The sequence below is a fragment of the Apteryx rowi genome, unplaced genomic scaffold, assembly GCF_003343035.1.
Source record: "Apteryx rowi isolate R43461 unplaced genomic scaffold, aptRow1 scaffold_494, whole genome shotgun sequence".
Lineage (NCBI taxonomy): Eukaryota > Metazoa > Chordata > Aves > Apterygiformes > Apterygidae > Apteryx > Apteryx rowi.
The window spans coordinates 457327-482230 of record NW_020450754.1 but is presented as its reverse complement, the minus strand read 5'-3'; the positions used below and the strand labels follow the sequence as shown (position 1 = coordinate 482230).

Genomic DNA, 24904 nt, shown 5'->3' with positions numbered 1-24904 from the left:
AGATCTTAGGTGCCTTTCAGGTGTCTGCTTTCCTGATCTCTGAGATCGTCAGCATGTAAAAGGGCCCTTGGATGGTACAGCAGGTGACATAATGGGTAAGGACTGCAGAGCTGGGCTTTAGCTGGCAGGAGGTTATGTCTTCTAGGGTGCTTTTCTGAGGACGGGACCATGGCAGATGCCATTTCCCAACTGCAGTGCAGCCCCTTTCATGGACTTTAACCCCAGCAGGCACAGTCCAGCAGACTGTAGATCAGACTGACCTACCTTATGTGACTGATAAGGTCAGGACACAGTAGCATGCTACAGAAGTGCAGACCCAACTGCAAGGAGGTGAAATGTGGGAACCAGCTGATAAGTCTCGGCTGTGAGAAGGGGAGGGGAAAGGTCTGCTGTTTATGCCAGTCTCAGTACATCCACAGGCTAACGCAGCATAAACCAGTGATGCGTTAGGTTCCATGGGCAACAGCAGGTAGAGAAGCTCCTGCACAAACCATCTGATGCAGACAGGCTACAATGGACCTGCTATTAAAGTCTGGGGAGTTTCATGGTTAAGCACAAGGCTAAAGACTCTCAGACATGGTGGAATTTTTGGAGGAGCTGGAAGGTTTTTCTGGGGAGGCACTGAGCTCTTCCCCATTTGCAGCAGGGGTAGCTCAGCCCCGCTTTAACTTCATCATAGTTGAAACGTAGGTTTTCCAGTTGTAGCATGGCTGGCAGAATGATGTGAGGGTCTTCATTAATGGCTTGGTATCTGGGACTCCCCAGTCTCTGTTTGCTATGAATCCCTTCATGGCTGTGAAACACCAGCAAACAGTGTGTCTAAATCCATCATCTCTCTAACAGACAGTAGTGTTGCAACCTTGGGACCTTACAGCCGGAGGTTACAGGGAATACTGGTCTACTTGAGTCTTTGGTTAAATCCTATTGTCTATCCTTGACTGCAGTGGAATTTCACTGTTGTGAACACGATGCTTCAAATATAATGTGTGGCAAGTGCATGCACTAAAGAGAAATTCTGAGCAGATTTGAAAAGCAAAAGCAGCTTTGTAGAAAACTTAATAACATGTCTGGGCAATCTGCCTGGTAAGGTTGTGTTGGATTGCCAGAAAGGGAATTGGATTTCAGGTTCCAAGCTGCAAGAGGACACTTTGATTATTCAAATTTACTACTATATTCATGGGCAAATTTTCTCAAGTATAGCCTAAGGGTATGGGAAATGGAGTCTTTTAACAGGTTTCCAGTTGTATGATACTGTCATGAAAAATTACAGTGGAACTCTTCCTATACAAAGGTTTGCTGAACAGTTGGATTACTCGCTTTGATATAGAAGGGAAAACTGTCCATTTTTGGACTGTTCAAATAAAATAGATTTAGGGTCAAACTCAGACCTGATATGATCAGGAGCCATTGATTCATGGAATGGCTCTGTAGACCCTGGCTTTGCACTTGGCTGCCAATGGTAATGAAGTCAGAATTTTGTAGTTAAATAGAAGGTTGGGAGTCAGAAGATTGGAAGTCCTTTTCCTGGCTCTCCATGGACTATATGTGACCACCAACGAACAAACTGACTTTTTTCTGCGTAGGTACTTGGTCTCAAGGTCAGACCTCACCTTTATCAGTGCTAGCACTCCGACCAGGCTTAGATTCAGATCTAGCCCAAGCCTCACAGGTTGGGCCAGAAGGCAAGGGTCCAGGCATGACTTGGGAGCTGAGGCTCATTCCATGCAGTCTGGCAGGTCAGGCACAGATAGCTGTTGCCCAGTTTATCAGCAGCTCTTCTGATTTCAGCTTTTCCTAAACCCAGTATAGCTGCTTTGAGCCAGAGCAGCAGCCAGGCTAGCAGCCAGCTGTGTGTGCCAGCATGCAGAATCTGAGGCTTGCTGTACTTAAACCTAGGTTGAATCTGTTCTTAATCTTGGGGGATAGATACAGATTTCCTCCTGCTTTGTTTTATTCACCTGTAGTATCAGCATGATACTTATCTATCTTATGGGTGTTTTAAAACATCAGTCTGGGAGAAAAGAGATTAATACCTGGTTTTATGACAAACTTTCTGCCTGGCCTTTTAAGTCATTTAATGGAATTTACCAGTTCAATTTACCATGTTATGCAGGATACAACTTCCTTTTTTGCTGATGTACACAATTCAGGGAAGGTTCAAGGTAGTTAAAGATCAGTGTCCTTCCAGTCTCCTACTCCCTGTGCTGGGACAGGACATACCTAGCATAAAATGGGATCTACCAGGTCTTTGCTGCTTCTCATCAGAGGATAGACACAGAAGGAGAAAAAAGGCCTGGCTGGAAGTGAACCTCCCTGGTTTTGTACCCTTCCACATCCCTACACAAGCCATCAAGTCTGTGTCCCCACACTGTGGCACACTTTCCCAGTCTCAAAGGGAAGACAAGTGTGTTGCACTATTTATACATCCTGAATCAGAAATGCTTCTTGAAGACTCATTACTCTAGGGTAGTTCCTTTTGGTAGTTTCCTTGGTTTCTGTGGAGATAGAATCCTTAAGTATGTCTTCTTGTCCAAACTCCTCCAAGCACCACTCAGAGGCTGAAAGGGGTCTGCTAAAATCAAACCAGGTGATAATGGAGCTACTCTCCAAGGAGACTTTCTGGGTGCTAGTTTTTACTTGAAAAGTTTTATGTCATTTAGTTCTTGTCAAGCTTAAATATTGTACATTGGTATGCTACTTTCTACTTGATGCCTTTTAGGGAGGTCACTGAGGAATATGGGTTAACTCTTCTCTTATGTAAGGAAAAGGTCCTTTCCATAGACAGTTTTCAGTGAGAGATTCTCAATTCTGAAGTTTCCTTATTCCCTTTGCACTGACATCTTTCTCTCTTTGAGATATACTGCAAGACTTCTTTCTTTCCTAGGTTTTTGTGATATTAAAGGATAGTCAGCTTTGAAAAGCTAAAGAAATACATTAACAGTGTCCACTCAAGCTGTGGAGGCCTGGGGGGTTTTGCATGTTTCTTTCATCATCTGTATATGCCACTCTTGCATATTTGTGCCAAGGAAACAGAATGATATATTTAGAAATCTCGGAAAGTGAGTTTCTTTAGGCACTAACATTGACACAAGCTTATAGAGTACCTTTAAGTCTTGTACAAGTCTTACTCATCTCAAACTAAGGCATTTCTTCAGCACCACCTTGTGCTAAGTGGTGGTCATTGCAATTTAATCTTCAGAGGGACTTTTATGCAGAATTTCCATCACCACTGAAAAGTCTCCAGTGTGTTGTTGGGAACATTAGAATGATTTAGTATTGGGGTAACAAAGTATGTGTGCTCCTTTTGGAGAGAGGAAAAAAAAAAGGCYGCCTAATAGCATTTTACTGACACTGTGTGACCTCTGATTCCTCATCCAGAAAGGAGGCATTGTTCCTGCAGTTTCTAGCAAAGAGCAACAAGGCAGCCAGGGGGTTCTGGTTAATGGAGCTTTAACATTTGTGTGTGATCCAGTTTCAAAAAGACTGCTTTTTATCCAGTGTTTGAAGAGTCCACTCTTGCTCTTGGAATGAATTTGAACTGGAAACTCAAGATTTACTCATGCAGGCTATGTTAATTCATTGCTAGAATCCCTTACCTTTGGAAGTACCTCAAACATCTCCTGCTGTATGCTTTTTAAATTATGCAATGATATAAACACAGTCTTTTTCTTTTTTTTTGTATTGAGTTAGTTTTCCATTATACTTCTAAAAATCATTCCGTATACTATAAGTGTGATAAACAAGTGGGAGCTTTTATGGTGATACAGGGAGTAGGAGACCACACAGGAAGTATTTTTGGCTTTCTTCCTCAATACTCTTACAGATGGAAGTTTCCATTGCTCATCTTGCAACTATTTTATTGAGCTTTTTGTTGTGTGTCTTCATTTAAATGTCCATATTTATATACTTTCTTTTGGTTAAGAGTGGAGTAGAGGTTGGTTTAGTTGATATTTTGTGGAAAGAAAAGTGAAAGAGTTGGCCGTAATACAGACAAGCACAGACCTTTTATGTATCTTTTCCAATATGTGAGACAGCCTCATGGCCTACCATGTTCAAGGGGATATGTTTGCCCATTGGGAAACATTAGAGTGGGTGGACATGTGGAGGATGTGCTTCTAAGGACAAGGCTCCTTTGATAATGGTTATCACCTATGTGACATGCTCCTCACCGGCAGAACAGAGGAGGAGCCTCTCCTTTTCTTTAACGCAGGAGACCAGGGATATCTGGTTGGTGGGTGACCCCCAAGCTAGCTGCCTCTTGTTTTTGGAGTAATGGAGCAGCAAGAATGGTAAAAGAAACACACGTTGCTTGGAGAGGGTGGGGAGGGGATCAGCCCAGTGAGCATTTAGCACAGGGCCCCAGAGCCATTGCTTTCTGCTTGAATTTTCATCCTTAACCTTCTGGACATAACCTCACTGGAAGAGAGAGCATTTCTCTGCAAGTGCAATTCTCTGCTATAGTGAAGGTTTTCCAGGTCAGAATTTGGAACTACTGGGCTAGAATGTAACTGGAAGGGAAAACTCATCTGCACTTGTGCCTTAGTGAATCTACAAACCCAGGTCTTTGAGATCAGTGGCCAGCATAATTACCCGCTGTGTCTCCCTCCCCCCATACTGTGCTCTCTCCTCTGTCACTTTAGATATTACCTCCTGACAAGTCAGCTGAATAACAGTGCATTCGTTTGTCTCTGAGGTGGGTGGCTGTAATGAAGAGCTGAATAACTCAGAGGCCTCAAATTAAGGAGAATGATTCACAGTACATTGCATGGATTTCAAAACCAATGTATCTGAAATTTTAATGGAGAGGGGGAAGGGGACTTAAGGACTCTGATTTTAAACTGACAAGCCTTGCATAAAGTATGGTTGAAAGGGCTTAGAGGGATGGGGGGGTGAAAGAGAGAGCAACCCCAGTGAATCAAGCATGATTTTAAACTAGCTGTATAATTGCCATTTGTGAATTCACTTGTGAGGCTGGAATATTGTATAAATAACAGCCAGAGCCCCAGTCTGCATTTTATATTGTCCACTCATAAACTTACCCTGCTGCTAGACTACAGGCTAAATTCTGCCAGATGAAATCTGATGAAAGCATGTACACTTTTCATGGAAGTCTCCAGGCCAAATTCACTAATGATCCAAACAGCTGTACAAATTCAAAAGCAAAGCAGGACACCAGAAATGGATTTAGCATTTGGAATTAATGCAAACTGAAGGAACGTGCCAAAGCACTAAAAGAGAGTAGGTGAAAAAATAACAAAAAGTAAGCATAGATTCCTGCACCTTTAATGAGAGAAATAACTATTGTATACAGGAAAGAAGTGATCCCAATTATGTAAACATCCAAATGTATTCCTCAGATCAAATACGGTACTTTATGTCGCTGTACCACTACTACATATTCTTTCACCGACCTACCTTCAGTGGTTTCATTTTGGGCTACACAAGATCACCATTGCTCCCTGCTTTCTGGGTTGTGTGGTAATAAAAGTAACTCCCAAAGATAATTGGCTATCATTCAGTACTTTTCTTCTGAGTCATAAAAAAGAACTGTGTGAATATTCCCTCCCCTACAAGCCTAATGTGGATGTTAACTTTGTAACCTAATTAAACATTAAGCATTGTGTTATCTACTTAATGCTGGTCGCTCTTGCCAAGGAGAAGTGAAGAAGATAGGAATGAAGACCCTGAGAAAGGAATCTGGAAGCAATGAAGAAAAAAAGAAGAAAAAGATAAGTGGAAAACACAGGAAAGAGATAAAAGGGAACTGCAGAAGAAAACAGTTGTTTGTAATACCTAGCTCCCAATAGAAGCAACTGGACAATTAAAGAATTGTTTTTAGTAATATTGGGATTTGTGAATAAGTTGCAAGAGTAAGAAGCAAGATCCTTGGTGATCCTCAGTAGCATTCCAGTCCAAAAATCCAGTTGTTCATTCAAAGCTATGTTGCGTCCTTGCTCTGTATACAGAATTGCCTTGCTCTCAGTCTCTTGGAGACATAAAGCTGTGTGCCGTCCTAGCGATACATCCCACAACACAGGCTGGAATCAGTATAACGTTCTGGCTTCTTTGGAGGAGATAGGCACTTTGCTTTACAGGATTACAGATGGAAGTAAGAGGCTGGGTTGTCTGCTTTAGACGTCTTGGTTTGGAAAAGCTGCCCAAACTCTATTAACCTTTAAGAGAGTCATTAATGTCTAATATTCTGTAATCAGTCTATGTTGTCACCATCTCTGGTTACACAACCTTAACTTTACACCGAACATTTTGTGTGGGAGTCTGTGCAAACACAATACAACCTGCTTTATGACAAAAGCAAAAGGGAAGATTCCCACTGTTTTTCCGCAGAATGCTGAAGTTTTGGCCTTTGCCTTTCTTATGGAGTAAACTCTCAACTTGTGAGCAGTTGGGACATCGGCTGCAGCACCTCCAGGTCATCAGCAGCAACAAGAAGGCTCAAAACCAGATCCAGCTAATGAGGTATGGAGTACACACAAAGACACGCACATCATTGCTCTAACCCTGTCTCCTTCTGCAGCCTTCATCATCTATGCACCAACTGATTTCTGCTCTAGATGCCAAAAAATTCACTTCCATAGCTAGGGAGTCATCAGAGAGCTTATCCTACCACTGCCATTTCATTGTTTTTCTGTGCTGGATGTCTAGTTTGCTCTTGCTTTGTATTGAGATTGTCACCCTATAGTGTCTTGAGATATTTTCTGTCTCACTCTGCTCCTAACGCTAATCCTGTACTTGTTCTGCAGAACACGCCTGCTCCTGCCCTGAGTTGCTTACAGAGCTCTGGGCTCTGTTTTGTGTTGCTACTCTCCTTCCTTTCCACTCAGCATCCTCAGGCACCTACCTCTCCCTAGTGGTGTGACCAGACAGAGGTGAGGTGGCTCCTTTTGGAGCTGGAGGTTCAGGGAACCCAAACCATGGATGCTGTGCCTACTGCAAGGCTCCACAGGTGGCCTGGCTAGCATGACAGCACTGCAGGGTCCTCACTGCACTGTGTTGTGTTGATTTGCTCTCTCAACTCCCTGCTCGTTTGCCGATCTTTACCGTGCATGCTGTTTTATATTACGGTTATGCCTTTTGCCAGATACTGCCCTAGCCTGGGAAACAAGACTGTGATATTTCCCAGGTTGCCCAGGGAAAGAAAGCTTTTACTGTACCTCTGTGTGTAATGCATTGCTATCACGACTCGCACAAGCTCAATGCTTTCAGAGATGTTGCCACTGCTAGTCAAAAACTTAATCAATATTTAGTGGCATTTTCTGTAAGAGCAGAAAGGTTTGCATGCTCCCATCTTTTGCACATTCTTTCAGGGAATCTTTCTGCCAGTAACTGAAGACCAGAGATTCCAACAGTAGTAACAAAATCAGTGTAACAGAAAAAGCAGATGTGCAGCACAGTGAGTAGAAGAGGGAGAGTCAGAGATCAGAGAGAAGTATTGAATGCCCTGTGGCCATTACATAGTGAATCTTGTTCTGTGTGGTTCTCTGATCCTGCAGTAATAGATTCCCAAGGAATACTTAAAATAGATTAGTACATTTTAAGGCCCAGAGTAACTGTGATTGTTTAATCTGATCTCCTGCATAACTCGAGTCATGGAATTCCATTCAGAAACTCCAGCAGTGAGAAGGCAGTTCATCAGCCCTTCTGGATATGTTCATTCACCCAGAAGCACTATTTATTACATTAACTAGTGGTTCAACAAAAGTATACCTCTTGGAGAGCCATCAGATCTCAATGTGAAGTTCATCTTGAGTGCCAGTGCCCTTAGTATTGCTAAATCCCCACTGCGCATTTATACTTTGTCTAACATTCCTCTTTGTAGCTTCAGTACCACTATTCACTCCCCCTACTAAAATGGTGCTTTATTGTAGCAGACTCCAGATGGCCCCGTGTTTGGCCACAGAAGTAGCAGTGAAAGTCAGAAGATCTCTACAATGCATCTCTTAAGTAAATTGTCCTTTTGTCCCTGGAAGATAAAAGAGGTTATGTAAGTGAAGCCGATAGTTGTTATTGAAACATTAAACACTGTCCTTTTTCTTTAACGTTGTTTCTCTTTATCCTGCATGCAGGAAAGCCAACATCTTTGTCTCACTGCTGATTGATGTGGCTCTGGGGATACTGCTAATGTCCTGGCTGTACAGAAAGAACCGGATTGGTCACCTTGCTGACACTCTTATACCTGTGGCTGATGTGAGTCTCAATAGAGCCTTTCTTCTTTTGCCTGCCATGCATGGTGACCAGCTCTTGATGCCTGAGGTAGTTTCAAGGAGGCAGTGCCTTATGTACAAGAATTTCAGAGAGAGCCCTATCTCAAGTCAGGCAAATCAGGACTCCTCAAAAACAGTGAAATCTTCAGATGAAGCCTACTGTGGCTGCTCAAAAGGAATACAGCTCTGCTCTGAGTGTGTAGTGAACAGTAATTAGAAATTTTACGGGAGGACTGTTCCAGCTCCCAAAGTAACAAGAATGTCTTGGACACAACTGTGCAGCAGCAGACTGGAGTCATTACCAAGCCAGAGTACTTTTATTCTGGAGTTGACAGGAAGTGTCCTCAAGTTGTTGTTACGTGGGGCATTTGGAAAAAGAAAACAGTAGCCTGGGTTGAGTCTGATAAACTGCTGGAAAACCAAACTTGACAAGCAGTGCAGCTATTCTTGTGAAGAGGAATTTCATGGGGAAGTCTAAAGGCCTTAGCTAGTCAGGATACAAAACCCTGAAATCCCTTCTAAGGACTCTGGTGTGCAGGTGGTAGCCAGGGAAGACTTGCTATGTCCTGTGCTTTTGTCAAACATCAACTCCTCTTGCCCACTAAGAACCCTCAACATCAGCATAAATTCATGAAGAATAAGTATGACTCATAATATCCTGATTTTCTGGTGGCTCATTTTAAGTGTATCATTCCAATACATCTGTTCAGTGGTAATAAGGAACATATAACATACTTTAAGGGCTGGACACCAGACCATTAATCTGAAGTTCGCTCCATTTTAAGAGCTTCTTTGTCTTGGGAATATGTGTGCAGCCAGTGTTGATCACTGTCATGACTTTGCACAGCCTAATCCCTTCTTTGCCCCCTTTCCTTTCATTGCTGGGCGATAAGGTCAATCTTTCCATTGGTTCCTTTCTAGCAGCTGGAGATCCTCTGTTTGCTCTTTCTCCAGCTTCTCAGTTGGGAGGGATTTTACTCGGATTATAGAATTCCAGCAACAATATATTTTCTCCCGCTCATCTTGTCTTTCTTGGGAAGAGCTCAGAGTTCCCCTGCTGATGTTCTACTTGGTCCATGTCTAACATTTTCAGTGTCACAAGCCATATGTCTCTAATCATTCTTGCACATGCTCTGCTTTCAGAAAGAGTGTACGGAGTAGCCAGCATAGCTGTGGATCATCATTATTACTATTTTTGTTATCTTTTCTTGTGAAACTTACAAGAATGTTTCAAATATTCTCTTCAGCAGCAGTGATGGGGTAGTAGAAAAGACCACAATTCTTGGAATACATTTGATCTTGTAGTTTTTGAGCTATAAATTAAAAATCTTTTGGTAAGTCTTATTTCTAAGTCTTTTCCCTTACAGATATTTCAGCTGGAAAAGTTCAGGTTCTCTAGAGCTCTCCCTCAGGGATTACTGTAAGGGTCTAGCTCTCAGAAATCTGATTTCTTAACAAATCTGCAAGGAAGTGGCTTTTGGCTGCAGTCCTGTTTTCACAGGTGGCTCCAGGAAGCATTCCATCTGCCCAATGTCTTTGGCAGATGGATGCTCTCTGTACTCAAGGTGTATCTGGTCACAGCACCTGTCCTGGATGGACTTGCCTATGAGAGTTGCTCGTTCATTCCTCTTTCAATAATTTAGCTCATCTGTCAATCCACTTGCACATCACAGTGTCATTTATTTCTACCAGGTCTCCTAAGTAGGCAGACTTCAGGATCACCAAGAGCTGTTTACTTGCTTTCCTGGAAGCATTAACTCCCGCTGCTATGGGTGGCCTGGTATTCAGTTTGTGCCTCTTTCTTCTCTGCAGTATCTCCAAGCTTATTGGTTCAGGCCATTTACAATTCCTCTTATTTTCCAGCCTTGCTTTCTTCTTTTAAGAGTATTAGATTGTGGATGAAAAGTCATTTGGAGTCCTTTTACTGCCTTCAGTGGGCAATGATTCTTGTGCGTTTCAGGCCTTAAAAAATACAGAACTGAGTGATCCCAAAATACACCAATGACTTCAGCATGTGGTGTGCAAGCCAGGATCACTCTGTTTTCCAGTATGACAGCAAAATCTCCTCTTAGCCATTCAACCATAGGTTTCCACTTTGCTGCTGAGTCTCCATCTGATACGCATTATTCCCATCACTTGAGCTTTCTCAAGTGCCTATGTGTTGCCAAGTTCAGTAATGCAGACTTTCCCATGTGCAGGATGAGTGACTTTTTCTTCCCTAGTCCTCCTTGCTCTTCTGTTTCTGATAAGTACYCCAGATCTGATGATGGCATTAACCCTCTTTCATCAGTGTATCTGTTAGTAAATAAAACATTATATATATAAAACCTTATTGATTTGATTGATTGATTTTTATATTTTTTATTTTTTATAAAACTTTTAACTGTGTGGAGGTGTGGGGGCTGGTTACTGTGCATACTTTTTCTGCCTTCTTCTGGCAGTTCCAACCTATCACTTCCAGAGGTCCTGTTGTATACCCCTCTCTGTTTTGTTTTGTTTTTGCATGTTAATTGAAATCCAGCTGCCAAACTGTAGCTTAGGCTTCTTTTGCTATGTCTTCCCCCCCCTCACCCCCAATCAAACGTCACTCTGGAAGGAAACAGGAACAGGTTAAGTTATTTTAACCCTTGACAAATGCCAGGGTCACAAGCTCAGCCTGCTTATGTGAGAATCAAGCCACGTTCCTTGGCTGTCATTCATCATCCCCTGATATAATGGTTCTCAAATCAACACTTAGCTGGCGATTGTTGATGATGCACAAGACGTCATGGACTGCAGCTCCCACTTTCACTGCTTGATGAGCTGTGCTGACTGTAATAGCAAATTGCCTTTGTCAGTATATGAAGCAGATGTGATTCAGAGACACCTGGGGAGTAGCTGTATGCAATACAAAGGATTGATTTTGAGCAGGCTTTCAAAATCAAGCATGGAAAATGTGAATAATCTCTCTGTAGGTGCCCTCACAACTCCTACACTCCTTCTTCCTGCTCCCACCAGGCTTCCAATGACAGTTCTTGTTTTTGCTTTCCTTGAGACAGCCTTTTAAAAAAAATCAACCAATTGGAAGTGCTACATTTTTCTGTTTTAAACAGAAGAACTGCTTATAAACCATCTTTTTTTTTTTTTTTCCCCCCACCTCTTCCATCCTGGCTGTGTTCTCTTCTCCTTAAGCTGTAATATCTTTGAAGCAGTATCACAGATCATACCTGCCAAAATATTACTGGGACTTAGTGGTAATTGGATGCAAGATCCTATTCAGTCATGTTCTGTTAATCTGTAAACCAAGCAGAGAGAACACTGCCTGGAAAATATTCTTAGATGTCATTTGTAAAATCGTGAAACTTAGAGCCCCAAACCCCTGCAACAGGCACAGGGCAAATGTGTATGGTAAGAAGGGCTTTTCTTTCTCTGACTTTCACTAGAGCATGTGCATAAATATTCTGTTTCCTTATATTGGTTCTATGCAACTTAGTCCTATGTATTGCAATGTGAAGCAACCTTTCTTTAAGAGACTACGGAAAAACCCAAGTAATAAACAGAATAAAACAGATAATTTAGTGTGGTAGACCTGTGTGTCTTTCTCTGTTGATGTCATATCACCACTAGAGCCTCTGCATATGAGGCCTATAAAGAAAATATCCCCACAGTGATCTGATCTAAACCACATTAGTTTCAGTCTCCAGGTTGGTAATGAATGTCCCTACAGCCCCTTAATGAAACAACTTCCATGTAATACACTGTATTCCATTTATTAATACTAGATACATTCGGTGTTCATGACTGCAACAAGAGGATTGGACTTCCTAGCCACCTTTTCTGATTCTGCTTGCTATTGATCAGTATAACGGGAAAACAACCTGCAATGTTATGACCTTGTTTTGAAATGCTTTGCCCAGCTAAGTAACAGCAAGCTAAGGCACCTTACCAAAGCTGCAATGCCTTGTCAGAATGTAGTGGCACCTCTGGAACTGGAAATCTTAGAAATATTCAGTACTGGAAAACAGCCTTGCTGAAGGACTACTTTCAAGCATTTAAATATTTCATTAAAATCCCAAAATGCTTTTTCTAAGTTACAACTCCAACACTTTAAATATTAAAAGCAGTCTATTTATAAAGTAGCTAACACTTCTTTCTCAGCAACAAGGGTAAGATCCATGAGTTCAAGTCAGTTCTGATTTGCAGTGAGATATTTTAAGGATTGTTGAGATAGAGGGAAAGTGAATGAAAGAAAAAAGGGAACCATGTTGTTAAGTGAATTTTTGGTCAAGCTGAAGATGGAGCTCATAATTTTGCCACTACATTAAAAGTACATGTTTACAAACTCATTTTGCAGTGATTGTGGTTGTCTAATAAGTAAAATGCAATCATTCTTTGGTAATCATTTGCCTACAGAGAAATTATGCATATGACTCTTGGGGAAAGTAGGCTGGAGTGCATCAGTTTCAGTGATTCTTCTGCACAGGCACAATTTTCACTGCAACTCACAGGCATGGTTTTGGTTATGACTGGGATTTTCAGAGGTTGAAGGCTTTCACTCACAATCTCAAACTGTTCATGCAGGCAAGTGTTAGAGGTCACTTCTCCCAGGTATGTTCCCCACCTGTTTGCTGGAGACTACCACTCTCAGCTACCTCAACTAACAGTCTGGTGAATGGACTTCACCAGTGATTTCAGCTTACATGAAGAGGTCAAGTTGCAAAGTGCTATAGCTGAGGAGCAGAGCCATTCCGTCTTCTGCCCTGCCTACTGCAAGGGGGACCTCTGGCAGAGGGATGGGATGGAGAGTTAAAATCAGTAAATAAAATCAGCCCAGGATTAAGTCACCAGAGATTGTGAGACAAAGCTCTCAGTGGCTTGGGTAGTGAACTCACTTGGGCTTTGTTCTCAGTGATTCAGAGGGCTTCTTTTTTACTGGGAGGCAATAGGTGTCTCTCCCAGAAGCCTGTGATGGAGACGAGGTAGTGGCAGTGCTACTATGATGTAGCTAAGCAAGATCAGCACTATACACCAGAGTTAATCTTGCCTAATACACCTCAGAGTATAAACAAAGTTTGTCTATACGTAAAGTATGCTTGTATAATTATGTTTTCTACCCTGCTGTAAACACACACAGGTTATTTGGTGTAAAAATTCACCTTTCCTGTCCAGGGGTGCACAACCCTCTTGCCCTTTAAAAATCCTGATAGCCTTCTCCGTAGTTAGATTCTTCCCTCAGTTCTGACTCTCCAGTTGTCTGTCTAATGAAGTTGGTTTGTGCACTTGCATTTGCCCTTCTCTTGCAAGAAGCCTCAATATGTCAAGAAGTCATACTTTGCAAGTCTACCAGAGATGGCCAGAAACAAACACTAGGTTCATGTTCCCAGCACTGAGACCATTTAAACAGATTGGCTTCCTCTTGTGCTGTTATGTTTAGGTTTAGAAAAGAGTCATTTGTCCATAAAGCTGCATTTCTGATTTAACTAGTTGTCTACAAAATAGTTCTTTGCTTGCATGCTTTTTTCCCCATTGGTTTTTAGGGTGCGGTGAGAATACTTTGTCCAGTGGGGTAGCACTGGACCTATTCAATGTGATAAGTATTTTATCTCATTTCCTTGTTTGTAGCATGTAGCTAAAGAGCTCCAGGACCTGCTCCAGTGGCTAATGGGAGCACCAGCTGGACTGAAAATGAACCGAGCTTTGGATCAGGTTTTGGGTCGTTTCTTCCTTTACCACATCCATCTTTGGATTAGTAAGTGCAACTGTTTAACTTCTCAGCCTCCCCTTTCATCTCTTCCCTCCCAAGTGTTTAATGTTTGCCTAGAGGTAAATAATGAATCAAAGTGCACTACTGCAAGTGCGTACTTGTCTGTGAGTCTTTCTGCTCTGGGAACTCAAGCCAAAGTTGGATTCCCACACAAGAAAGTCATGCGTATTAAAGAAAATGCTCATCTTGATGCTTTGCAAATAATGCAAGTCACAGCAGAACTTACTTTTTGGTGCCATTGGTGGTTAGTGTCCAAGGGAAAGTTTTGGTTCTTATGTAGGCTTTTGTGGTCTTTGCCCTGTAAGAGGTAGTTGATAGGATAGGGATGAGAAGTACTATCTCAGGACGTAAATGCAGACTCTATCCTGGGAAGTTGTTTCAGTGTAGGTTGACATGTGCAGTTAAAATGTAATTATGAACCTGGACACAAATCCAGAAAAATAAATCGCATGTGGAGTACGGTGACTCCTCTGTTCAAATTGAGCGTGTGCCCCCCTTCCTCACAGAGCTGCCACACCTGGACAGAGACCTAGGAGGGAAGAGAATTTCTGTAGGCCCTTCTAAGTAGAAGATGGCCATCTGAAGGAATTTTCCAGTTTTACTTCCATGTTGTCTTAGCTATGATCTCTGGAGCAATGTTCTAGGACAGGGTCTTTTGGGAGTTTCGGCAGGAAGATGTTTCAGTCAAATGTCCTTTTCTTACTCTGACACTCTGTGATGTCCCCTAGGCTACATTCACCTGATGTCTCCATTCATTGAGATGATCCTCTGGTATGTTGGTCTGTCGGCTTGTCTGGGCCTGACTGTGGCCCTTTGCATCCTCTCTGACATCATTGCTCTTCTGACCTTTCACATCTACTGCTTCTATGTCTATGGAGCCAGGTGAGTTGATCTCTCTTGTTTGTGTCTTAGGTACGTTTGGAGAGAAGGGCTAATGCATGCGCACAGGGCATGTCTTTAATTTGTGGAGTACTGCAGCTAACAGCTTTCTGCTGTGGCAGATGTTTACTGCTGATGCTGTCAAAGCCTCATGCTAAACCAGATGGACCCTCCTCATACAGAAGCACTAGCTAAAAGCAGGTATCTGGGATACCTGGGCCACAGTGGCTTGATTCCTCACCAAAGAAGCCACAAAACCTAAACCTTCATATATCAGATCTCTGGGATATTCATTCATCTTATCCCAGACCCAGATACCATACTGGGTACATTTGTTCCTGGTGTAGCTCTTTTGAATTCACAGTTTAAGCTGAAAATTAATTTATTGCATTCTTTTACGCGTGTAGAAGTGATGGCCACAGCAGTACAAGCAGCCTATCTTTCAGTTCTCTTGCATTTAGTATTTACTTATTGTGGTAGTGACCTGGAAGAAATAAAACTACATAGGAGGTGGAGTGCAATAAAGCAGTTCATGCCAACCCTTTGATTCCCTCTTTTTAGCTGTACCCTATCCAGTAGTTTTGAGGGAAATTGTAGGAGAGGAGGAGGAAATGGGAACCCTTGTACTGGAGAAACCCAGTCCCTGACTGTGCCCTGCTTTAGAGGTTCTGTCTGCATCATGGAGGCCAGCTGGCAGGTTTGGGGTTGCAGCATGGCTGTGACACCATCCCTGCATCATTGTCCAGACCTACTGAAGGGCCTCATGGCCTGGGAGCCAGGGAGAAGCTCTGAGGGAGGGGTGTGAGGGGCTTTGGGGCACATCCTGGGTTTACTGGGCACATTGGGGTTACTGTGCAAAGGGTGCCAGCCAACATGACTCCATTGACACGCATGGCCACTGGGCATCACACAGGGCACTGGAGAATATCTGCTCCTTCCAAGGAGACGAGAGACAAGGTAATAAATAAGGGAGCCTTTGGCCTAAAAAGTACAGAATTAGCATCATTCCTTCACAGGATGAGAGTAGAGGGCTGTACATTGCAAACAATAGAAGAAATAGTAGAACTTTAGTAATAGGTAGTGTGGGGAATAGTTAGAAATACTGAGATATGATTTCTGAATCAACTCTGTTGTGAGCATAGGGCTTACTCCTGAGATCAGTAATGTCTATGTGGAGTCTCTTCCCAGCACCTCTATTTAGTGGAATTTCTTTCTTAGGCTATGAGGACTGGATACGAGGCTTTGGTCCCTCATAACTGTGTAGTGAGTGGAAATAGGAAAAGCATTTTCCCTGCTGATTGCTTTTCCTGTATGAGCCACAGGGAGCCAGTCTGCTAGCCTCAGCTGTCTGCTGCAGCTCTTTATCTTGAAGCTGGCAGCAAACTGCCCCTGCTGTGCCTGGTGTCTCCCATGGAGAGTCAGGAAGGGATGCCAGTCACCCACGTCCACAAAATCACCACAACACCTTGTGTTTGTGCAGGTGGCAGGAGAATTTGCTGGTTCAGGTGGTGGTGAAGTCTAAGATCCTCTTCTGAAACTAACTACACAGTGAAATGAAAGTGGGCATGTGTGTGCAGGTAGCCAGTAAAGGTGGGGCAGGTGCTAAATCAGAGACACATGCTTGATACTATGTCATGGTGCATGGGGGAGCAGGCAGGTGCAGCCCTAGTCTGAGCCACAAGGCAGGTGTGTAGCAGCAACCTGAAGGAGTTGTCCTGGGCACCCTCTTACCTAGAGATTAGTGCACTGAGCTGTGCCTGCCAGCTCTTTGGGGGCACCCTGCCAATTCCTTGAAGCAGTTAGTGTTCCTCAAACCAGATTACTCTCTTGGATAAGACTCCTTGCCACTGCTTTCACAGTGCTGTCTTGAAGTTTGAGCAGCTGATGCACTTTAACTAGGCTAGTTAACCAGTCTGCCTTTAGTAGGTCATACTTTCTCAAACTCTGTTCTCCCCCACAGATTAGCTGTGTCCCCCTTTTTTACATCCATTTATGTTGGAGACTGCTGCCCAGGGTTCTTTGTGCCTCGTCTCCGTTCCAGGGGCTCTTTCCTGCTCTATCAAGTTATTCTGGAGGTGTCTCTATTTCCCACCTCTTATTACCCCAAGCTTCTCCCACTGTTGCCATTTTTCTGGGAGGCAAGTAGCTTCAAGTGTCGTAGTACCAACTTGCTAAAGCCTAATGATGAAAGGACGTCATAGGAGTGCCACCATCCATTTGGTTGATCTCTTCCCACTTTTACAGATGTTTGAAACTGTGGTTTACTAGAACAGTTGCCAGGGACTCCTGTCCTTTCCTATTTACTCCTTTGCCTCTCTGTGCTGTGTAGGCAAAATTGAATTGCATTGACTCAAATGAAAGGGGCAAAGCTTTGGCTGCTGCTGCCATGGAAAGGGTGTGAAGTGAGGGGAATGGGACAGATATAAACTGGAGAGATGAAGGTGGGCTCTGGGGAGTAAGCTTGCTGCTTGTTTTGCTACAGTGAAGGTGGTGGCAGGAGACTGGTGATTGCTCCTGCTCACAGGGTCCTCCCTCCAGCAGAACTTGCTCTTCCCCATACACCAACTCCATCATCAGCAGTAGCAGAAATCCTACAATCAAGAGATTTGTCATAGCCAGGGGGCATGGACATGACTATTGCCCTCCACTGATCCCTAGCTTTCAGCAGTAGCCTGCTTTGCCCATGCCAAGGGACAGCCCATATACAGATGACTGAGCAGTTAGTATTTTATCTGCATCATTCCTGTGTTGATTTCTTTTGCCTCCCTGAGTTCTGTGGCATCAGTAAGTCAGTGGGTGCATGAGTGTGATGATGACAGCTGCTTTGTGTTGAAGCTCAGGAGCTCACAGCTCTAATTCACAGCGTCCTCTCTTTGCTCAGGCTCTACTGCCTGAAAATTTATGGCCTGTCGTCTCTTTGGCGCTTGTTCCGTGGGAAGAAGTGGAACGTCCTCAGACAGCGGGTAGATTCCTGCTCCTATGACTTGGACCAGGTAATGCTACAATGCTGGGGACATGCTGCAGGATACTGCCTGCAGGCAACATGACCCTATTCTGCTTTGTTTAATATTGAGACACAAATCACAGGAGACTTTGTAGTGCCCCCAAAAAGTGCACGTCTTCACACTTTGCATCCTTGGCTCTTCAAATGAATCCTTGGAAACTGCTGCCTTACAGCACCCCATCACTTCTCTGCCTGTTCAGGGGACCTAATTCTTGGAGGTGCTGAGCACCTGCAGGGCACCCTTGTGAACTTCAGCGGATGCTGCAGATGCTCACAACCTCTCGGAGCACGGCTGGGGGAGTGATTATGGGGGAGGGAGGCAATTTAAGAAGTGGTGATCAGGAGTGTTTCCATAGTAACAGACTTCCTATAGTTTCTATTAAAAGGCCCTGTTTAATTCGTGTTGCTTTGGAGCCTGGCCCACACGTTTTCACTGGAACAACAAATGCAGTTTTTTTGTGAAACAGTGTAACCTCTTTTTAAATTCTGAAATTCCACAGGAAAGCTCAGCAGAGCCTGTCTGTTCGATGCCTGCTCTTGCAAACATGACTAAAATGTCTCAGGGTAAAAAATCATGATAATAATATTTGTTTTAATCTTTGCCTGTTATTTTACAGCTCTGGATGGTTTTTGCTGGGAATTGTAGATGCCATGATAAATACATGGAGAGGCTGGCTCCTCTCTCTGCAGCCGCCTTTGCAATCTCTCTTGCAGTGCTGTTTGGCAACTTCCAGGGCCAGTGTCTCTCTCTCAGTTGCAACATACACTCTTAAGCCTCTTGCATCACAGTGGAAGAGCTATTTTTCTTTTTCTGTAGGGATGGAAAAGTAAGAGCCTCTGTGTCAGGAAGACCATTTATGTCAGTCTTCTGTCCCTATGTACTTTGAGAATAATTAGTTTGTCACTTCAAGCTTCATCCTGCTGGTAATGGAGGCCAGTGGGAGTTTTGTTATTGGCCTGGGTGGGAAGAGGCATTCAAAGCAGACCTTAAAAGACTTATTGAGATGCTAAGCAACAGTAGTGGAGTGATGGAGGAGGGGAGAAACAACTGTTATAAAGAGAAGTGAGCCAAGGATGGGTTATGATCTGCTTCTGCTTACACACTTAAAGCTAGGATGTTGATCTGCCTCTGGGACAGGACTGTCTGGGTATTTTCTTTCATAATATACCGTGGTCATGTTCTCTTTCTCAAGAAATGGCAGTGCCTTGTGTTCTTATATCTTCTCTGTTCTGGAAGTTGTGACTGAAAATTGAAGAGTGAGATCCTCATCTGTCACAAGTCTGCATTTCTCCATTGATTCCAGCTGAAATTAGCTCGAGTTTGGCCAACTGGGCTGGCCCAAAATAAAAATAATTTGTTCTGTGGGCAGCGGAGCTAATGACACCTGATTTCCTATGGATTTTTCTCCTTTATCCCCTAAATATTGCTCCCCTTTGCCCCAGTAACCCCAGCTTCTTTCTATCTCCCTCTGGCCCTCTTTCCGGTGATGCCCCCACTGAGCAAGAGGCAGAAGTTCAGTGCCTGCTCTGGAGCTGCAGACATGCTGACTGGCCAGCCAGCTGCTGCCAGTGGGAATGTTTACTAACCAACTTCTGTCAGCTTTTCCCTAAAAGGAGACACTAATTTGGGTCTCTTGCCTTTCCCCAACTGCCAGTTCTGATAAAACAAGGAGGAAAAAAAGCACTTCTCAAATTTCTGCAGAATTACCTACTAAATTTCTACTTCTTTCTACCCTTCCATCTTTTTCAGGTAAAAACTGGCCAATGGTTTTAAAACTCATGGGGGGTAGGGGATAGACAGATATGTCTCATCACTTCCTATTCTTTTATTTCTATTTTGTTTTCTTTTGCCATTGCTCTGCTAATGATTGTTTGTGTTTCTTTTTCCCCTAGTTATTTATTGGCACTTTGCTATTTACAATCCTGCTGTTCCTTCTGCCTACAACTGCACTGTATTATTTGGTGTTTACCCTGGTAAGATTTAACCCTTAAAGCCAGTCACATATGGTCTTCTGAGATATTAAAAAAGGGATTCCTAGTCATTTACTGTCATCCACAAAGAAAATATAGTATTTGTCTGAGTGTCCCAAGAAGGGCTGTCACACAGCTTACATAGATCAAGTAAATGGAATTCAGGATACATGGTTGTGTTTCTCCAAAGGGAATTTCCAGCAAATCAAAGTCAGCAAGACAAGCTGTTCCACTGTCTTTCACTTAAGTCATTTTTAATCTTTCCCTCCCACATCTGACGTAATGGCCCCTGTAGTTTGATCCAGAACTTTTCCTTCTGAAAATTAACCTACTGTGTTAAATGTTCTCAGCCAGGCTTTGCTAAGAGGGTCGGACTTTTTCTTTTTCTTTTCTACCTCCAATGTGGCCAGTCTGATTTGAGGCCTGAAGCAAAATTTTCCACAGGCAGTAGCCTCCACATAATTTCAACATCTCTTTTGAACCATCTCTTTTCAGATGAGTTTGACAGCAAAAACAAATGCATTCCAACAAAAGGAGGTGCTTTAATCAGGGGATGCAAAACATGAAGCAGGAAGCCCATTTCTTGCTCCTTTGCTCTTGCTTAAATGCTCTATATGGGTTTTCTTCAGCCAGAAATAAGGTGCTTCATTGTTGGAAAGAGAGTAATTTATATTTACCAGTACAGTGATAGAATTTACTAGAAATGGAAGCCTAAATTCCCCCTTTTAGACTGTGACCGATGAAAGTAGAATAGCTGTCGTGTTTTTAGAGGTCATAGCCTCTAAAACAATAGGTACTTCATTACTGTTATAACCTTAGGCTAAGATTGTCAAGGAACCTCATGCAGTGGCTGGATGCCCAGCACTTCTAGACATCAAACCCACTTTGGGAGGCTTTACATTAGCACACAAAAATGTCAGATTGCAGATCAACTTGTGAAGTTGCAAATGTTGGTCCTCCTATTTCTCTGAGACTTGCCTATTAAACTGTTTCTCTGTAGCTCCGTTTGCTGGTGGTGGTTGTGCAAGGCTTGATACACTTGCTAGTCGACCTGATTGACTCTCTGCCTCTTTATTCAATCATCCTTCGGCTCTGCAGATCCTACAGACTTGCAGGTAAGTCCTTCAGGACTGCTCAGGCAGAAATTCAGGGATTTTGCATTATGCGTTTCATGTTGATTCCTTGAACTGATGCAGGAGTAGCTTGTGAATAAAAAGATGCAGGAGGCCAGACAAGGACTGAGGTCCCAAGTGCATAAGTCCAGTCCTGCAGTTGTCCATACTGTCAGCTGGTCACCCCGAGGAGCAAGATAAGGATGTCAATGGAAGAAATTTGATGCTGAAGCAGAATCAGAAGCACCTTTACAAAGCCAGTGGTAACTAAAAGTGACACCCAAACAAGCACCTTTTTAATAAGTTCAGGTTTTTATTCCAGTTCTAGTGTACTAGGTCCGGTAAAACTTCTGAGAGTTAAACAAGCTGTTAAACTTGGGATTTGGGGCTGTGAAGAAATTTACAAAAATACTTGGCGGATCAGTACTTTCAAAAGGCTGTATCTGCAGTGGGTATAAATCAGTGCAACTCCTTCAGTCTTTTGCTGACTTGACTAATTAAAGACCTGAGCTAAGGTGTTCAGTTTAATTTCAGAGCTCTGGGTAAGTTTCATATAATCATTCACTTTTTGAGATCAACCTATCACCATTTTGAAACTACTCATTTTTGTTCCACTTCTAATAACCTGATTAGGAGCAGAGTAGAAGGTCATTTTGAAATGGGTTGAACTGAAAACAGCTATGGTTAACCCAGTTAAAATCAAGCAGATCTAAATCATCATCTCCCATCCATTTAAAGAGCATGCAGTAGGAAACTTTAAATGTGAGAAAGAGCTTGGTCATCGCCAAACCAAGGCCAGTCGTCAAATACAAAGGAAGCCCAAGACAACTGATAACAGCCTTGTCTTTTGGAGCAGTGCCAAACTTGATTTTGGGAAGGTAGAGCTGAGCAGTGTTACCAAGTCTGTTGCTTTTCCATGTGTGCCTTCAGCAGGTTCCTATGAACTTCCTTGTAGAAACTTCTTAACAAGTCAGGGCTGTCTTTGGAGAACAGGAAATGCTTCTGAAGAAAACTGACACAGCAAACAGCAGGTCAAAGGACAGAAGGAAATTTTGTTGCCATTGAGAGATATAAAGTCATTTATTCCAGTCAGTCTTGGGTTACTTCTCGGTTTTGTTCAGCTGGCCACCCTCTGCAGGATAGAAAGCTTCAGTGTAAGCAGAGAGTTGTCTGCTCAGTTGAGTTTGTTACCTGACTTGCTTTCTTTTTTGACTATTTGTTTGCTCCCCTTGAACATTTAAAAAGAGAACACCACAATATTATGCCTGATAAATGAAGAGGCATCTTTGAAAATTTCTCTGGCCTGTGTTCCTGGCACAGAATAAAAACATTTTATTGGAGTGGTAACAGAAGGAGCAGTTGAATCAAAAATTCAAAGGACTTTTGAGAGTACACTTCACCTAATGTCCCTACTGCTTAGTTTTTGCCTCCATTTTCTCCTTCAGAACTTGGATAAAACATCTTTTGGCATATGTTTTACAAGTATCATCAGGATGGTTCTACCAGCATGGGTGGATGGCTTTTCCTGTCAGCAAGGTTTGAGTGCAGTGTTTAAGTTCAGCTCAGTTCAGTCCTGGCATCTGGCCTCCAGCTTCTTTGGCTCAGCTTCTGAATTGACAAAACAATTATTATTGATGAAGCCTGGGCCAGGATAGGTGTGTAATGATCCATCCAAATGCCAGAAATACATATTTTTTTTCCACACATCTGAAGTGAAATACTTTGGACTTTAAAAAGCCTTTTGAAAATGCATCAAAGCTGATGTTCTCTATGCAAGAATTCTGTCTGCCCAGCATTAGCTAAAGGGCTGCCACCTTGGTCGGGATGGGTACACTGTGATCTTGATTTAAAGTGCTAAGACCTAGCAGTGAGGTTCAGGAGTCTGGGATTCTGCCTTCACCTAAGCTACTGATGTGCTGTATGATCTTGAACAAGTCAGTTCATTTCTCTGTACTTCTCTTTCCTTCTTACCCAATACCTATTCACCTTACAAACTTTGGGACAAGGTTTGCCATTCTCAATGCATGGTTCTGTAGGTCCTGTCATGTTGGTGCCTCTGTGGTTAGTGGAAAACAAATAAGCGGTGAGCTTTCTTTAAAGCACTGTCATGTGAAACAAAGCAAATGGGTTCATGTACTGACTTTTTTTGTGCCATTGATGATAATTGTGTACATAAAATACAGAACCCTAGACTCTAGAGTTGGATGGTAATTACAGAAGTTAATTTAGGGTTCTTCTCTCCTGGAATGATCTGGAATAGACTGAGCGTTCTTGCTTTTTCTGTGAAGTGAATTGCTCAAAAGGTTCTAAACATTATAGTAATCTGTAGGTCATTCCAAAATAAATTCATTTGTAAACACTCTGTGCATATTTTTTCTTAAAAGTTTAAGACTCCTGAACAATTAAATAGTCTAATTAAGAGACTTAGCTTGCAGCTGTAGAAGGGAGTGTGCAGCCATGACCTACAGAATACAGCACCTGCTGGTCTAAAAGGCTGTTCCGCAAATAGGGTTCAAGAGTACTAGACCATGTACTTAAACTCCAGTGCTCACTTGTTCGTGTCCACCTCTGACAAATCGCCTTCCTGAAGAGAAGTTCCTGGAATGACTCAGACATTACCTCTTAGCCAAAACTCAAAGAGTCACTCTGAGCAATTGTTCCCTTCCAGCGCATTTGTTTGTCAAGACCCAGAAGACTTTAACATCTTTTTGAAGCTATTGGGGAAGCCCATGTTTCAATATAACCCAGCAAAAGGCAGATCATTCCTTCCTGTCCTGCACAGAAAAGGCCTTATGATTCTGGGAGATGTAGTTTAAATTAGAGCTCTCTGCCTGACAAGAGAGTTCCCTCCCAGAAGAAAGAATAAACTGTAGAATTAGAATTAATTCAAACCTTAAGGAAAAAGAGAAGATGGGGTTTTTTTGTTTTTTTTTTTTTAATGTGTAAAAGACACATAGATACTATATCAGTGGGGCCAACACAGATGAATATTTTATTTCTGTTTGTACTTCTGAGTCATTGTTTGATCTGTGGCAGATCATTTCTCTTGCCTTATCTTCTCACCTATAGAAAGGAATAATAGAGCACGCTTGGTTGTTACAAATGTGCTGAGGATGGATTTATTTCTGTGAAGTGATTTGAGATCTTTTTTCTTTTTTTTTAAGGCTCTTTAGTCCTAATTGTAATCTTTCTTTGAAACATTACATTAAACATTCATGTGCAGTATGTCAGCCTTGGAATCCAATATCTTTAAAGTATTGGGAATATAGCAAGTCCAAGAGGGAATATAAAAGTGACAGGTTTGATAGAGTGAGTAGTGTGTTAAAAACATACAAATGCTAGGATTAATAGGCAGTGATTGCTCTGAAATGTTTTTAAAGCCTCTGGGCCAGCCACTTTCCTCTTTAGTCTGAAAGGGAGAAAGATTTGCACATGTGCAGTATCCGCATAAGCACAAATTAAAGGAGAGTCCTCTGTCTCTTATTAACATGGAGTTCCCATTCTGTTTGAGGTTTGGGAACAGACAAAGATTATTGCAGTCCCTCTGTCATGATCAGTTCTTTCTTTTTGATTTCTAGGCTTTGTGCATTCTTTAGGACTGCATTTTCAACCTGGAAGTCGAGGGCTACTTCTAATGAAGCTGAGAAAAATGCATCTATTGCCATTAAGTTTAAAATTATTATAGAGAGAATCTGTGCTTCCTGTTGAAACTTTTTAGGGGTTCACAAATCCAAGAAGGTTAAAACCCCCATCTCTAGAAAAGTGGTTCTCAGCCAACGGAGCTGAACAGCAAATAACAGGTGCTTTTCTCCAGCATAAATTTGGGTTCCTTGTTCTGTTTATTTTCAGCTGGTGTGAAGTTCAGAGTTCTTGAACAGAAGCATGGAAAACCTCTTCGACTCCTTATGCAGGTAAGCCAGTTTTGTGCCCTCATTTACATTTTCTGCTATAGGCTTCCCCTTGGATTATCCCT

General features: G+C 42.5%; 1 protein-coding gene across 4 annotated transcripts in view; it reads left to right on the top strand.

The window, feature by feature from the left end:
• PIGQ (phosphatidylinositol glycan anchor biosynthesis class Q) overlaps positions 1–24904 on the top strand; it is a 40310-nt gene that overhangs the window by 5110 nt on the left and 10296 nt on the right. For 3 of the 4 annotated variants that reach the window (XM_026079202.1, XM_026079203.1, XM_026079205.1), the window contains exons 3-10: positions 6346–6477; positions 8085–8205; positions 13824–13950; positions 14694–14847; positions 17726–17837; positions 19742–19822; positions 20820–20934; positions 24781–24842. In XM_026079202.1, coding sequence (XP_025934987.1) covers positions 6346–6477; positions 8085–8205; positions 13824–13950; positions 14694–14847; positions 17726–17837; positions 19742–19822; positions 20820–20934; positions 24781–24842 — 904 coding nt within the window. The remainder of the gene's footprint in view (positions 1–6345; positions 6478–8084; positions 8206–13823; positions 13951–14693; positions 14848–17725; positions 17838–19741; positions 19823–20819; positions 20935–24780; positions 24843–24904) is intronic. The other variant, XM_026079204.1, reaches the window with a different exon arrangement.